The 14,619-nt window shown below is 47.9% G+C and overlaps 1 protein-coding gene across 1 annotated transcript; it reads left to right on the top strand.

Moving 5' to 3' along the window:
* Positions 1-7,590: 7,590 nt before the first annotated feature.
* LOC123169885 (benzaldehyde dehydrogenase, mitochondrial) lies at positions 7,591-12,598 on the top strand. The gene is made up of 11 exons (XM_044587745.1): positions 7,591-7,903; positions 9,128-9,265; positions 9,457-9,599; positions 9,692-9,845; positions 9,946-10,175; positions 10,741-10,830; positions 10,956-11,129; positions 11,238-11,375; positions 11,526-11,663; positions 11,775-11,836; positions 11,962-12,598. Exons 1-11 carry the CDS (start codon positions 7,795-7,797, stop codon positions 12,233-12,235), a joined length of 1,650 nt encoding a protein of 549 aa, XP_044443680.1. The 5' UTR covers positions 7,591-7,794; the 3' UTR covers positions 12,236-12,598.
* The last annotated feature ends 2,021 nt before the right edge of the window (positions 12,599-14,619 follow it).

Here is a 14,619-nt window from a genome sequence, read left to right on the forward strand (position 1 = left end):
TCTCCTTTTCTCCTTTATATAAATCGGACAGTATCTTCGCTAGGGCAGCGACGGAGTCCGGACCTTTACGACCGCAGCAGGTGGCATCATCTTCTCCATTGAAGTGCCACATGGGTTGTCCCCGATATTGAAGTGGCTGCACCCCCGCATTATACATATGGACATAACCTCGGTTATTGTCAATCCTGATTTGGCCAGCATCTCTATCCGGCCCATCAGGTAAAGGACTTCTCCGTTATCTTCCTCCTGGGGGCTCCGAGGGCGCCAGCTGCGGCGTTTCCTCAAAGGGGAGCTGTCGAACTCAGGAAGGCCCATCCGAATAGGATCTGGAAGGGGGACGTCCTCCATATAAAACCACTCCGAAGGCCAGTCTTCAGACGTCTTCTTCGGGGTATCGGACAGGTATCCGGTCCCGGCGATGCGCCATATTTCGGCTCCGCCCACTTGATATATTGACCCCTTCTGTGTACGGGGCACGAGGCAGAATAGCCTCTGCCATAGCTCGAAATGAGCTTCGCAGCCCAGAAACAGCTCGCAAAGGGCGAAGTAGCCAGCGATGTGTAATATGGAAGCGGGGGTAAAGTTATGCAACTGGAGGCCGTAGAACTCCAGGAGCCCGCGGAGGAACGGATGGATTGGAAATCCAAGTCCCCTTAATAAGTAAGGGACAAGGCATATCCGCTCCCCCTGGATGGGTTAGGGAAGCTCTCCGCTTGCTCCCCACCATTGTAGGTAGCGAGCCCGGCTCGAACGGGGACCATATACGCTGGAGGGAGAAATCCCTGGGTCTGTAACTCTACTAATTGGTTGTGAGGGACGGAACACTTCTTCCAATCGCCGGGCTTAGGGCTACGGGAGCGAGAGGAGGAGCTGCGATGGCCGGCCAAGTTGGAATGGATTTTTCAGGCGCGCTCCAATGGATACTCGTTGTGGGAGGATGGTGTGATCTGGATCTAAGAATCCCCGTCTCTTTAATAGACGGTTTACTCACATGGCTAGGGTGGCAAATGTAAAAATGCCCTGGCTTCTCGCATTCGCTCGACACATGGAAGATAGCCATTATTAGGCGCAAAAGCCAAGGAGTGCAACATTTATGGGAAGCCGGACACTACTCGACAGGTACTCAGAATTTGGAGAAGAACCCGCCTTGCAATGCCAAAGACAATCTGCGCGCCGGACTCATCGTCATTGAAGCCTGGTTCAGGGGCTACTGAGGGAGTCCTGGATTAGGGGTTCCTCGGACTGTTGGACTATGAAGATACAAGAATGAAGACTTCATCCCGTGTCCGGATGGGACTCTCCTTGGCGTGGAAGGCAAGCTTGGCAATACGGATATGTAGATCTCCTCCCTTGTAACCGACTCTATGTAACCCTATCCCCCTCCGGTGTCTATATAAACCGGAGGGTTTAGTCCGTAGGACAACAACAATCATACCATAGGCTAGCTTCTAGGGTTTAGCTTCTACGATCTCGTGGTAGATCAACTCTTGTAATACTCATATCATCAAGATCAATCAAGCAGGAAGTAGGGTATTACCTCCATCGAGAGGGCCCGAACCTGGGTAAACATCGTATCCCCTGCCTCCTGTTACCATCCGCCTTAGATGCACAATTCGGGACCCCCTACCCGAGATCCGCCGGTTTTGACACTGACATTAATCATAAGTGGGATGCTTGTCCAAGGAAGGGCAGTACCCAAGCACCGGTCCACCCACATATCAAATTATCAAAGTAACGAACGCGAATCATATGAGCATGATGAAAACTAGCTTGACGATAATTCCCATGTGTCCTCGGGAGCGCTTTCCTTTATATAAGAGTTTGTCCAGGATTGTCCTTTGCTACAAAAAGGATTGGGCCACCTTGCTGCACCTTGTTTACTTTTGTTACTTGTTACCCGTTACGAATTACCTTATCACAAAACTATCTGTTACCCATAATTTCAGTGCTTGCAGAGAATACCTTACTGAAAACTGCTTGTCATTTCCTTCTGCTCCTCGTTGGGTTTGACACTCTTACTTATCGAAAGGACTACGATAGATCCGCTATACTTGTGGGTCATCAGTTATTTGGTTGCAGGGTTGTTTGAGAGAGACCATCTTCATCCTACGCCTCCCACATATTGATAAACCTTAGGTCATCCACTTGAGGGAAAATTGCTACTGTCCTACAAAACTCTGCGCTTGGAGGCCCAACACGTGTCTACAAGAATAAAGTTGTGTAGTAGACATCAAGGGTCTAGCTCCAGCATCCGCATTGCGCCTGCACGGGAGGTGAGGCGACAATCCAGACCCGGAGCTGCCGCCGGTCTCCACCTTGGACCGCTCCAGCACAATGCGGAGAGCCATCTCCTCCTCGTAGTCGAGCTCGGAGCCAGAGTCGCTGCCGGAGCTGCTCATGGTGGTGGATGGGATCCGAACCAGAGAGGAAGAGGAGTGGGCGGACACAGGGAGAGAGTGAGCTAGGGTTTGAGCTCGCCGCCCGGATTGGGGTTTTTTGTGGCGTCCGTGGTGGGTCGGACCTGTTAGGCGGACGCGCCCGGGCTTGCACGGGCCGCCCCATATCTGCCCTATTTTTGTGATGGATATGAGGGGTGTTGGTCAGGCCAGGCGTTTGAGGCCCGTTTGAGAGGTCCGGCTGTGTCAATTTTCTATGACCGGTCACTGATCGGACGGCCTGCCCGGATGTTTGAGATGGGTATGAGAGACCCGGTTGTAGATGCTCTCAAGGCGAGCTCGGCGTGGGGACGGGACTACGTACGGCCCACGTATGGATGATACCGCGATCAAGATTCAAGCAACAGTGATGACGCGGTATACTGGCTCATAATGCACGTCACGACTGAGGAGAGCTTTCGAGTCGCGACATGCTCCATATACATACAGCCGTCGAAACGTCTGCGCCGTTCACAAATGATCTTAGAAACCAATGCAAACGACGCCGACGTCCCGACAACAAGGGCAAGCGAAATGATGTCCCGCTTGGTGGAGGCGTCCAGGCCAGGCTACCTATAGTGCACTAATCATACAAGCCCAGCGTCTCATCCTCGAAGGGCGGGGTTCGAATTGACAAATCTTGTGCCATGATCCCTCTAAATGTAAAAATGTGACGTCGGATTTTTAAATTTTGCTTGTGGATTTTTGATTTCGCATGCAGAAGCAGATAAATTTGCCATGTTGTCGTGTAAGGTTTTCTATGTTCTAAACTAAGAACTGCCACGTTCATCAAATCCACCACCCTCCTCGCGCGTTCGTCCTCAATTTCCTGCGTCCGAGTCGTCCTTGTCCTCCACCCTTGCTCCCCCATCCACGCCACCGCCCCACCCGTTGCCCTAGTTGTCATCGTCGAGCACCCCGTCCCTCACAGCTGCCACTGATGTTGCATCAGCGTCGTCTGCGGGGCTCCCATCCGTGGTGATGAGCTGCAAGGTGGAGAACGTCGCCCGCAGGTAGCGACGAAGGAAACAATGTGAGCAGGAAGCAGCAGCAAAGGAATTTTTGGCTGAGGATGTTGTGGACATCAAGGAGGACGTGTCCCTCCACTACGCCTGGTCGCCCCACCCCCGTCCATCCTGCCCCTGACAAGGAAGCCGCCGCCCGCCCCACCCTCGACCGATAATGATCCGACTGCGCGTTGGGTGATTCTAGACACATCTAGGGAAATGTAGGCGCTGGACGACAAGGTGTGCAACTCGCAGCAAGTCCAACGGGCGCGTGCAAGCACGGGTAGCGCCGATGTCCGGTCTACCCAGATCTTGTTCGATGGAATGCCCCAGCAGGAGACAGTACAAACTTTTCTCCATTTTGTATCGCTTCGTTCATTATATTCGCTATGCCATTGGATCAATTAGTTGCATATTGCATCGAATCAATTAGTTACATATTCCATTAGTTTATTTGGAATCATGATCATTTTAGGAGAATTAGGACATGATCATTGAGGCTCAAGAGTCTATGAACGCTATGGAATATGACTTGGGGGATCGAAGTTATCCTACATTTGATGTTGAGGAACATCGCGCACTAAAAAGAAGAAACGACAAAGATAACCAAGGCAAGATGGTTGACATTCACAACATTTGAGGATATTTTGTTGCTTAAATCTTGGTTCACCACAAGTATGAACCCTATATGTGGCACGGAGAAAAAGGTAAACAAGCATTGGGAGAAGCCCCACGAGCACTATCACGAACACAAGGCATATATGGAGCCGCATCCTATCAATACCACCCACAATGTGGTCTTTCTCCAACATAGATGGCCCATCATCGAAGAAAACATGAACAAGTTTGTCAGTCACTATACTTCCGTGCTCGATCGGAATCAAAGTGGGATTGGAGTCCAAAGTCATGTAGGTTGAATTGTTTCATTTTGTCATAATTTGGATTGCTAATTTTTATGTCAGGATAGCATGATTACTTTATTGTTTGATATATGGTTTTGGCTGCCACTTTGTACCAACAAACCGAGAAGAAGCCATTTGATTTCAGCCACCATTGGATGAAATTGAATGGCCAATCAAATGGATACAAGTTGTGGAAGGCCTCAAGAAAGGCAACAATAGGTTGAAAGCAAATGATGGCTCAAACTCCCACCCATCCATTGGATTGGATGACAAAGAGGAAGAAGTTGTAGGGAAGAATGAAATAGCCATTGTGCCGATGAATAATCGGCAAGTGATGGAAAACAAGTGGGAGAAAGGGAGGGCCACCCCTGACGCCACGGCGACAAAAATGTCCACCACATGGATGGGCATTTCTTCCATAAGGAAGGACAAGAAAGAGGAGAGGTACAATCTCATGTTGGACGCACAAAAAAAAGGATGGATTGAAACCGGTAGAGGGTAAACCACAAGTTGCAACTTGAGAGGGAGAAGAAAGAGACGTGTCTCAAATGGGAGTTCGAGAAGGCCCAGAGTCTTGGATCAATGGAGATTGAGGAAGGAGAGATTGCAACTTTGCCGAGACACGGAGGATTTGAGGACAATGTTGCGGATGCAAGCCTTTTGGATGCAGAAGGCAAGAAGTGGCTTGAGCTGAGGAAGAAGGAGATCAACATGCGTAGAGAGTATGAGACGGCAGACGCGGCACAGATGGCGGTAGAGCACGCACGGATGTCGTTCGGTGAGTGATTCAGCACGTTCTCCAGCCGTGTCCCAGACGTTGAATTTTATTTTCGCCATGTCCAAATTGTTGAATTGTGATTTATTTTGCTTTGTTGCCTTGTTCAAATTGCGATCAATTTATACTATATGACTCACGTGTATGAATTGCATAGATTTGAGCGTTTAGATATGAGAAATGTGATTGTCAGGCACGAGATATGAGAGGCCGTCAGACGCTCCCTGGATGTTTAGAAGGGCGGATTTGCTAATTCCGATGATAGATTCTCTAATAGCCTACAGTACCATTTGGTCGAGTGGGCACAATTGTTTAGTCGCCACACCAACGGTACGTACAGACACATACCTTGTTAATTAACAGAGCGAAGATCGCATCTATTAGTTAACTGCATCACACATAATGATCTACAGAATCTTGATCACTTTACTTTCGCCTTTTTCCTGTCCAGCGGGTGCCTGACAAAATGTTTTCTTTATCTCCCTCTGTGATCGCCAGATTGCTTCCGGTAGTCTTGTCAGCATGGAAGACAGCAGGAGGATAGCATTGTATACGCCCCACGGTCCAGACCTTGGAATAAATGTACGTGCCACACTGCCACTCCCCAAAGTATATTGCGCCTGCGGTTCACGCTCGTAGGTAAACAACGGAGAGGTAACATGCGTGCATGCCTGGAGCCCTGGAGGTCAACATACAGGTTCTGTAGGAGGCCCTCGAGAGCTGGAGATCGACCCATGTGACCACACGATTCCGTTTCATTGTTAATGCGCGCTCATGAAAGGTCTGCCCGTTAGAATAATTGGCGACGCAACGAGGACGAAGGATCCTGCAAATCGAGCCACCGCATCCTAATGTCTTGTACAAATGGAAGGAGGGGGGGGGGGGGGGGGGGGGGGGCTTCGCTCTCATGGCTTCTGCGCCAGTAAGTGATCGGCCTACAACTTGGACCGGAGAACCCCAGCTTGCTTTTCTGGCTGATCATCCGATGCGTATGATTGGTGCGCATGTCTCGTGCCATTCTTGCTCCGTGCTTGCGTCGATGATCGATCCTGCGTGGTTTGTTCTCCTGGCTTCCGTGTGGACGGGATGCTCGGCTCAGATTTGCTATTTCTAGTGCTTGTGGTCGAAACGGCGGCACTCTCTTTTCGTCCCATCTTTATAACTAACCAATTATAAATTATAATAAATGAGGATGATCCCTTCCTTGACCCGGAACCTCAATCCGACGCCGTGCCAGCGATATGAGCTTTTCACATATGAATATATGATCCTTCTGCTTGCGCTGCGGCCACACGACTGTTGCGGCTATACGTGTCCGGACAACGGTGGGAACACATCTTCTCAACAGCGACGGCAGACCTGCACCACAGCACACGGATACGATCGAATGAACGCAGAGAGCCACACCATCATGCATGCATGAGCCCGTGCGGCGCGGGCACAGCGTTGGCGGCGCCTCCTGCTCCGCGCACCCCGCCTGATTGCGTGAGCTACCTACCCAGCCCGGTACATACGTTTTTTTTTTTTGAGGAGGCCCAGTATATATATACGTAACCGGCCAAGAACAGCAGGAAAAGTTGGACCATCTTTTTCCAGCTACAGTGATGAATAGGTTCGTCGGTTCAACACGTCCTTTTTGTTTCTGCCAACATTTCGGGGCATTGCTGGTGCCGACTGGAACGTCGTAAGCACAACGTGAGCCGAGGGTCAGCACGACGATTTTATCTTCTTCTTCTTCACGGGAGATGGTTGTTAACGCGGGACCCGCTCGGTGGCGAGTTTTGCTACACTTACGGAAGCAACTTACAGAATACAACTACGGATCCAAGGTGGGCTTATCTGATTGAATTATGAGCGGCCCCACGCCCCCACCACTAGAAATCAGGGGGAGGCTCAATGTGATTAGGCCACGTCCGTCCGTAGCGGGGATCCGTGTAGTAGTCCCCGTAGGTGTAGCATTTTTGCGCTCGGTGTCCTGTTCCGCGCACTCCCAGTAAGGTGGCGAACTTCGATCTTCCGTGGCCGACGACGCTGTGGTACATCGTGTTGTCGACGCGCCGGTGCTCCGTCGTACTACGTGATGGCATTGGCACTTCACGGATGCGCACGGCACGGGGAGGAGCCTGCACATTTGTCTGCCCCCCATGTGTACGCAAAAAATGCACGCCGTCCCGTAATGCTTTCCACAACCTTGGAAGTCTAGCCTGCACGTGCAGTGACTAACCTAAACTGCCAGCAAAGTCCCTCCTGTCTAAACTGCCATCCAGTTAAAAGGAACCACAAAATTAGTACCTAGCCCATCCCATCCGCCCATTTTTACGGGAAAAATGACCAATCATTCATTCATTCTCACTTGCGCACAGGATTTTCTTTCCTCGCTGGAAAATCCTCCCACCCACCACAAAAAAAGAAAAAAACAGAACTCCGCCCCTATTTTATATCCCCCCAAAGTCCACATCCGAGGCTATTAAACCCGCTGGCTTTCGTCTCAACAGCAAGCCAAATCCAAGCCGCCACCATCACTGCTCCTCTCTCCTCCTCAGTCCCCAGTACTCTTCCCACGCAGCTGGGGACGCCCTCCCATTTACTGAGCCAAGAGAAGGAGGAGGGGAAGAAGAATTGATTGCTGATCCGGCGCAGACCAATAAATTCTTCCCGCCTCCGCCGAGATCATCATGGCTGCTGCCGCCACGAGGAGGGCCGCCTCCTCGCTCGCCTCCCGCTGCCTGCTCTCCAGGCCCGCAGCGTCGCCCGCTGCTGTCCCCTCCGCGCTCCGCAGGGCAGGTGCGTGAATTGATTGCTCCAGGTCCAGGATCATTCTCTCCGACGCACCTACTGCTAGTAGGAGTAACTCCGTATCTGCAGACCACAGCGGTACTAGGATTTACTACTCCAGTATCCGTCCGATTTGACTGGTTTGTTACCCGTAGTCGTACCAGAGTTTGGGCCTCTCGTTCTTCACGGCCTTTTGCGTTCTTGGCATGGCCGGGTTTCAGATCTAGGCACGCAGGCTGACCCGATGATCCGAATCTCAGGGAGCTCTTATGTGGCGCCTGCTTCGTGCCCCCTCCGGTAATTGTCACTAGTTTAATGATGCCCACGCTTAGCTACCCGTGGCACCACCAGTTAAATTACTATTCTTTCATGTCTGCTTATTGAAAGGTCTCAAATACAGTACGTATTTACCAACTGTTCCTTGTTCATCCGAGGGAAACAATGATCCTGTGGCGTATTCCAATGCTATTTTAGCAGTCCCCGTCTTCAGGGAGAGAAAGCGTATGCGTGTCCTAGCTCTTGAATCAAATGTGACGTTCGCTTTGCGCTCGCGTCCAAGTAGTGTGCGTGTTCCTTTGGCTCGTTCGCTGTCATCAGCGGGCCGAGTTGTGGGCAGCGGTTTGGACTTTTCTATCTATCATTTTTCCTTTGGAGATAAGATTTCCCCCGACATGATAGGATATCTGCTTGTTTTTCTCCCGGTCGTTATCGGAACAGTGGAAAACTGAGGTCATGATTTTCTGTCCATTATCTGTGCTGCTCCTTCGCCGTAGATAAGAAAACATGTGATGCATTTTTCAAGGACCTAGAAGAATTCGCCAGAAAATGCAGCCGGACTGTAGTAAATTTCCACGGTGTTGAGTGGTCACTTGTCATGGTTTTTACCAGGAAGGAAAAAAAAATATTTTTTCAGTAGTTAGATAAGTAAAACCACGGGTGATAATGACGAGTGCAAACGTGTTCTCCTAAATTATGAACAGAAGGGCTAAAATATCTCATTTTGCTCGTTGCCAAACCTGATCGATCTACCCTTGCTGATACCAAATCTGCTTTCAACATACCATGTTCACTTTGCATTTTTTTTGGCACCAGATCTGACCCAACCATTGATCATGTTGACACTGCTGTGGACATGACTGAATATAGTTGTTTATTAGCAGATCACCTCATTTGTCCACACATTTCTCAAACTGCTATAGTGAGGCTTATGTGCATTATTAACTCTGGCTGCAGATGGGGCACGTGGATTGTTGCCAGGACTCCTTCAGAGGTTCGGCACTGCGGCAGCAGCAGAGGAGCCCATTTCGCCTTCTGTCCAAGTGGGCGAGACACAGCTCCTTATCAACGGCAAATTCGTCGATGCTGCATCTGGTAGGCTACTTCATCTCAGCTACTAATGAGGCTGGGCCCATGGGGCCGGTTCGGTGGGCTTCAGCTCTGCTTGAGCAGTATAGGCCCATAAACTGGAACCCTATTTTTGTTTTCTCATGTTTTTTTTTCTGCACCATCATGTTTTTTTTATGAGCTCGGTCAACTGACAATGTGCATCTGCATCTAATCAGGTAAAACTTTCCCGACTGTGGACCCTCGCACCGGGGAGGTGATTGCCCGTGTGGCCGAAGGAGATGCCGAAGATGTTGACCGTGCGGTTGTTGCTGCCCGCAAGGCATTCGATGAAGGGCCATGGCCCAGGATGACTGCCTATGTAAGCACTTCAGCTTGGCAGTTCTGTTCCTGTTGTAGTTTCATAGTCTGGGGTGATGATGCTCATAGGCTGCTGCAAATTTTCCTCTACAGGAGAGATCCCGCATTCTTCTGCGGTTTGCTGATTTGATAGAGAAACACAATGACGATATCGCTGCACTGGAAACGTGGGACAACGGGAAGCCCTATGAGCAAGCTGCCCACATCGAAGTGCCGATGCTTGCCCGGCTTATGCGGTACTATGCAGGTGAGAGCAGCTTACATCCTGACAGTAATAGATAGACCTAGCCAAGAAGTTAAACTCCATACATGACTAACAAAGATGCCATTTCTGCTGAAATATGCAGGCTGGACTGACAAGATCCATGGTCTCATCGTACCGGCTGATGGCCCGCACCATGTACAGGTGCTTCACGAGCCGATTGGTGTCGTGGGTCAGATCATCCCGTGGAACTTCCCACTTTTGATGTATGGCTGGAAAGTTGGCCCTGCTTTGGCATGTGGAAACACTATTGTCCTCAAGACTGCCGAACAAACTCCTCTATCTGCTCTCTATGTTTCTAAGCTGTTGCATGAGGTTGGTGGGATGACCATTTCATAATTTTTTATTTGCTAAGGATATGTATGTCTAGTTATTTCATGTTATTCTAACAGTTATTGGATTTACCATGGGAAAAATGGGCTTTGATTTACCTGATAACGTTTGTGAATATGAAAGTGGGTTGTTGTTGGATTGCGTAGTACCGGGATTAGAAGGTGTGAGGATTAGTTTGGACCTTCTGGAACAGCTGATATAACAAATGTGTTACCCACTGTATGTATTGAGTGATCTCTGAAAGCTCAATGGTATTTTATACAAAAGTTGCTTTAATGCATAGTTATAAAATGCGTAACTGTTTTTTATAAGTATCCAAGATCCAAATGATTCAAATTTCAGTGCATTCACTTGCTAATTTAGTTATTTGCCAATGTAGCGAGCAATTCATCCTTACTTTACTATAGGATAACAACGTATATCTGTCATTCTGTCTAAGGCTGTACTAGCATATTGTTTTTGACGTTTTACTAGTCTGCAACTAAGAATTTGTATGGTCCTGCAAGTTTTACTGGATTTACTGATCAGAGCTTGCATGATTAAATAGGCTGGACTACCCGAAGGTGTCCTGAACATCGTATCTGGTTTCGGTCCTACTGCCGGGGCTGCTCTTGCTAGCCACATGGATGTTGACAAGGTAAACCTACACATTATATAATTTTCGTGTTATTGAGAGTGACCAAAAAAATTATGCAGTATGCATGTTTGTACGGTCCATATATGAAATTCAATTATCTCATAATAAGCATATATTCTATGCAGATTGCATTCACTGGATCAACCGATACTGGAAAAGTTATTCTTGAGTTATCTGCACGGAGCAATCTTAAGCCAGTGACACTGGAGCTAGGAGGCAAGTCTCCTTTTATCGTCATGGATGATGCAGATATCGACCAAGCCGTTGAGCTTGCGCATTTTGCGCTGTTTTTTAACCAGGTGTGTATTGGAATTTATGTCAAAATAAACATGATATTAGATAAAGTATATTCAACCACTTCTTTTTTCCTTTCTCTGAACACTTTTATCTCCATTGTGAACTTGTAGGGACAATGCTGCTGCGCTGGGTCTCGCACGTTCGTACATGAGCGTGTTTATGATGAGTTTGTTGAGAAGTCCAAGGCTCGCGCTTTGAAGCGTGTAGTTGGTGATCCATTCAGGAAGGGTGTTGAGCAGGGTCCTCAGGTACATGTTGTTTGCTAACCAGGGTACTTTACACATTTTATTATGTAGGGATAGGGAGGTTAATTAGTTGTTGCAACATCCACATTTCCTTCTAGAAGTTAAACAGTACATTAGGATGATCCTAACCTTGCAAATTCCTTTGGCTTCTAGATTGATGATGAGCAATTCAAGAAGATCTTGCGCTACATCAAGTCGGGTGTGGACAGTGGAGCCACCCTTGTGACGGGTGGTGACAAGTTGGGTGACAAAGGTTACTACATCCAGCCAACAATTTTCTCAGATGTGCAGGTGAGCTGAACTGCTTAACTTGTTGATGTTACCACGTGATAGTATATTGGCACAAATGTCTGTTCCGCCTGTAACAACATATGCTTAACATTTGTTATATGGTTGTTTCAGGATGGCATGAAAATTGCCCAAGAGGAGATATTTGGGCCTGTTCAGTCAATCTTCAAGTTCAAGTGAGTATTTCAGTAACGTTCTTGTTGATATGTCTATTTCATCTAAAACTCTGAACAGTATCAAACTAACCAAGATTAATACAAAAAACTCAAGTAACAACGGAACCTTTGTTCTGCTTCAACAGTGACCTCAACGAGGTGATCAAGAGGGCGAACGCAAGCCAGTACGGATTGGCTGCCGGTGTTTTCACCAACAACCTGGACACGGCCAACACCTTGACGCGTGCCCTCAGGGCCGGCACGGTCTGGGTGAATTGCTTTGACATCTTCGACGCGGCGATCCCCTTCGGCGGGTACAAGATGAGCGGCATCGGTAGGGAGAAGGGCATCGACAGCCTGAAGAACTACCTGCAAGTCAAGGCGGTCGTCACCGCGCTTAAGAACCCCGCGTGGTTGTGAGCATAGCGCACTATGGTCCTCTTGACACTCCGGAGAACGTGAAGACTCGCGATAATTGAATGAGGAGAGGAAGAAGAAGATGATGATGATGATGACACCAACGAGGATCACTAATAAGCCCCTGCCTTCATGGGCAGCCAGCCACCGTCTCTAATAAATATCATATGTGATTTGGTTTCCTTTGTCAACCGCGGCAAGACATATATGTTGTAGCAACATTATGTTTATTATCGCTTGTTGGAGAAGTCTCTGGTTGCAGTAAATCTGTTTTTTTTTTATCAGTTGTTGAAGCTAATGGTGTTCACTACCCTAGTTAATTCATGCCCTTGTTAAGCAGAGAATAAAGTTCTTGGTTTGGCTGAAGCTGCTAACTTCATTTAGCTGCTAGTACTTCATAACAATATATCCATGGAATGGAAACTGTGGAGGAACAAGTATGCAAATGCTGGTAAGTATGGAACCGAACAAACTAAAAGAATACCTGTGAACCAAATAATTGGTCCGTTCAAGGTGGTGACATGTAAAAGTCCTCTCGTACAAGGGAAATCAGGATTTGATTCTGCCACCAAACTGTGTAGGAGATCCCAACTGGGCTTTGGTATCAAAGTGGTTGAACGACCAAGCAAATGTTGACAAACAGGACCATACCCATGCACAAAACGAGAGAAAATTACAACGATCGCCCCTGAACTCGCTGGCGCGTAACAAAAAGGTCCCCGAACTTGAAAACCACTCCAATATGATACTTAGGGGCTGTTCGGTAATCCTTCGGCTACGTGAAATCTGAGAATCTGTGGAGCGCCTCTTTCCCCATTCCGCGATTTTAAACTGCCGCTCCTCCAGCTCCGGGAGGAGAGTTGTGGATGGGAGGGAATCCGAACAGGCCTTTATACATGTAAATATGTAACACATACGGTCCTTCATACGGTCTCCCGTATGCTCAAGTGAAGACCTTGCTTCTATGGTTGATCTCGTTCGACACCGTCGCGCGCAGATCATCATCTCAAGAGGGCCCTACCTGGGACCGCTATGGAACCTGTTACCCAAGCAGTACAGCCACCTACTCCAAAGAATTTTAGTACATCAGTTAACCCATTCTATGCCACTACCAGCTGAGAATTTGGTCACTGCTACTAATGATGTTACTTATAAAGTATGGGAAATTATCACACAAGGCACTGCTGAATCTTTCCATTTGCTATACCTGACACTTGTCCTGATGGGGGACTTACTTCTTGTGGGCCCCATTTGCAACAACTGATCAACAAAGACCAAGAGAGCAGCACACCTAAAGACACTGGTTCTGTGGAGGTGGGATCTGCCTCCACTACCTCAACTCTCCACAACAACAAGAAAAGAAAAGATAAATACCTCGTTGTGGAAACAGAGGTAAGAAGAAGTTGCAGGTTACAACAACTCAACAAAGGGTTTAAGAAAAATGTATGCTTGAACGGAGATTGTATGGTCTGTCATGCTTTACCTCCTCCTATTCCTAGCAGAGTGGTTAAAAATCTGAATTCCACTTTTTGCAAGGTCACTGCCAAGGATAACACCGAGGAGAACATAGGGAACAGATGGAAGAAGATCAAGGGCCCCACAATCACCAATGAGAACTCCAAGAATGCTAAGGAGTCCAACCGGACGAAACTATCAAGCACATCTTTTTTGACTGCCCGTTGGCAAGAGTTTTGTGGCACACGGTGCATATTGCCTTTAACATTACTCCTCCGAATTAGGTCAATATGTTATTTGGAACGTGGCTTGTTGGGATAGAGTCCGAAACAGCTAGACACATTCATGTAGGAGTATGTGCTTTGTTGTGGGCAACTTGGAATTGCAGAAATGATTTGGCTTTTAACAGAACAACAAATATTCATTTTTTGCATGTTTTATTCCGAGCTACTGCGCTGATCCGTATGTGGTCGTTACTCACTCCGACGGAGGCCAGGGAGCGTTTGGTTACTGGATCTGTCCGGTGGGAGATGGTAGCGCGGGATATCTTCAACCGGTTTGGATGGCGGTCATGTAATAGGATAGGCAATTAGTTTACCTATCTTTGTTATGCCAGCCGGTTGTGGCTTTTGGGCCTTTTGTTTCTTGGCGTTGTGGCTCTTTGTGAGCTTCCCGTTATTTTGTTTTCAGACTTTAAGACCTTGTTGAACTTCTTTATTTATATATAAATGTGGCCGTATGCATCGTTCTGATGCAGAGGCCGGGGAGCCCCCCTTTTCGAAAAAAAGAAAAAAAGGAGTCCAGCAGGAACTAGTATTATGGAATATGCTATACCTAACACTAGTAAAAAAAGACACATCCGTGATATTTTGGGCCGAACGAAATTTTTTTCTATCATACATATGACACTTTTATGACGATAATTGTGACAA

This window comes from Triticum aestivum, chromosome 7D (assembly GCF_018294505.1).
Source record: "Triticum aestivum cultivar Chinese Spring chromosome 7D, IWGSC CS RefSeq v2.1, whole genome shotgun sequence".
NCBI lineage: Eukaryota > Viridiplantae > Streptophyta > Magnoliopsida > Poales > Poaceae > Triticum > Triticum aestivum.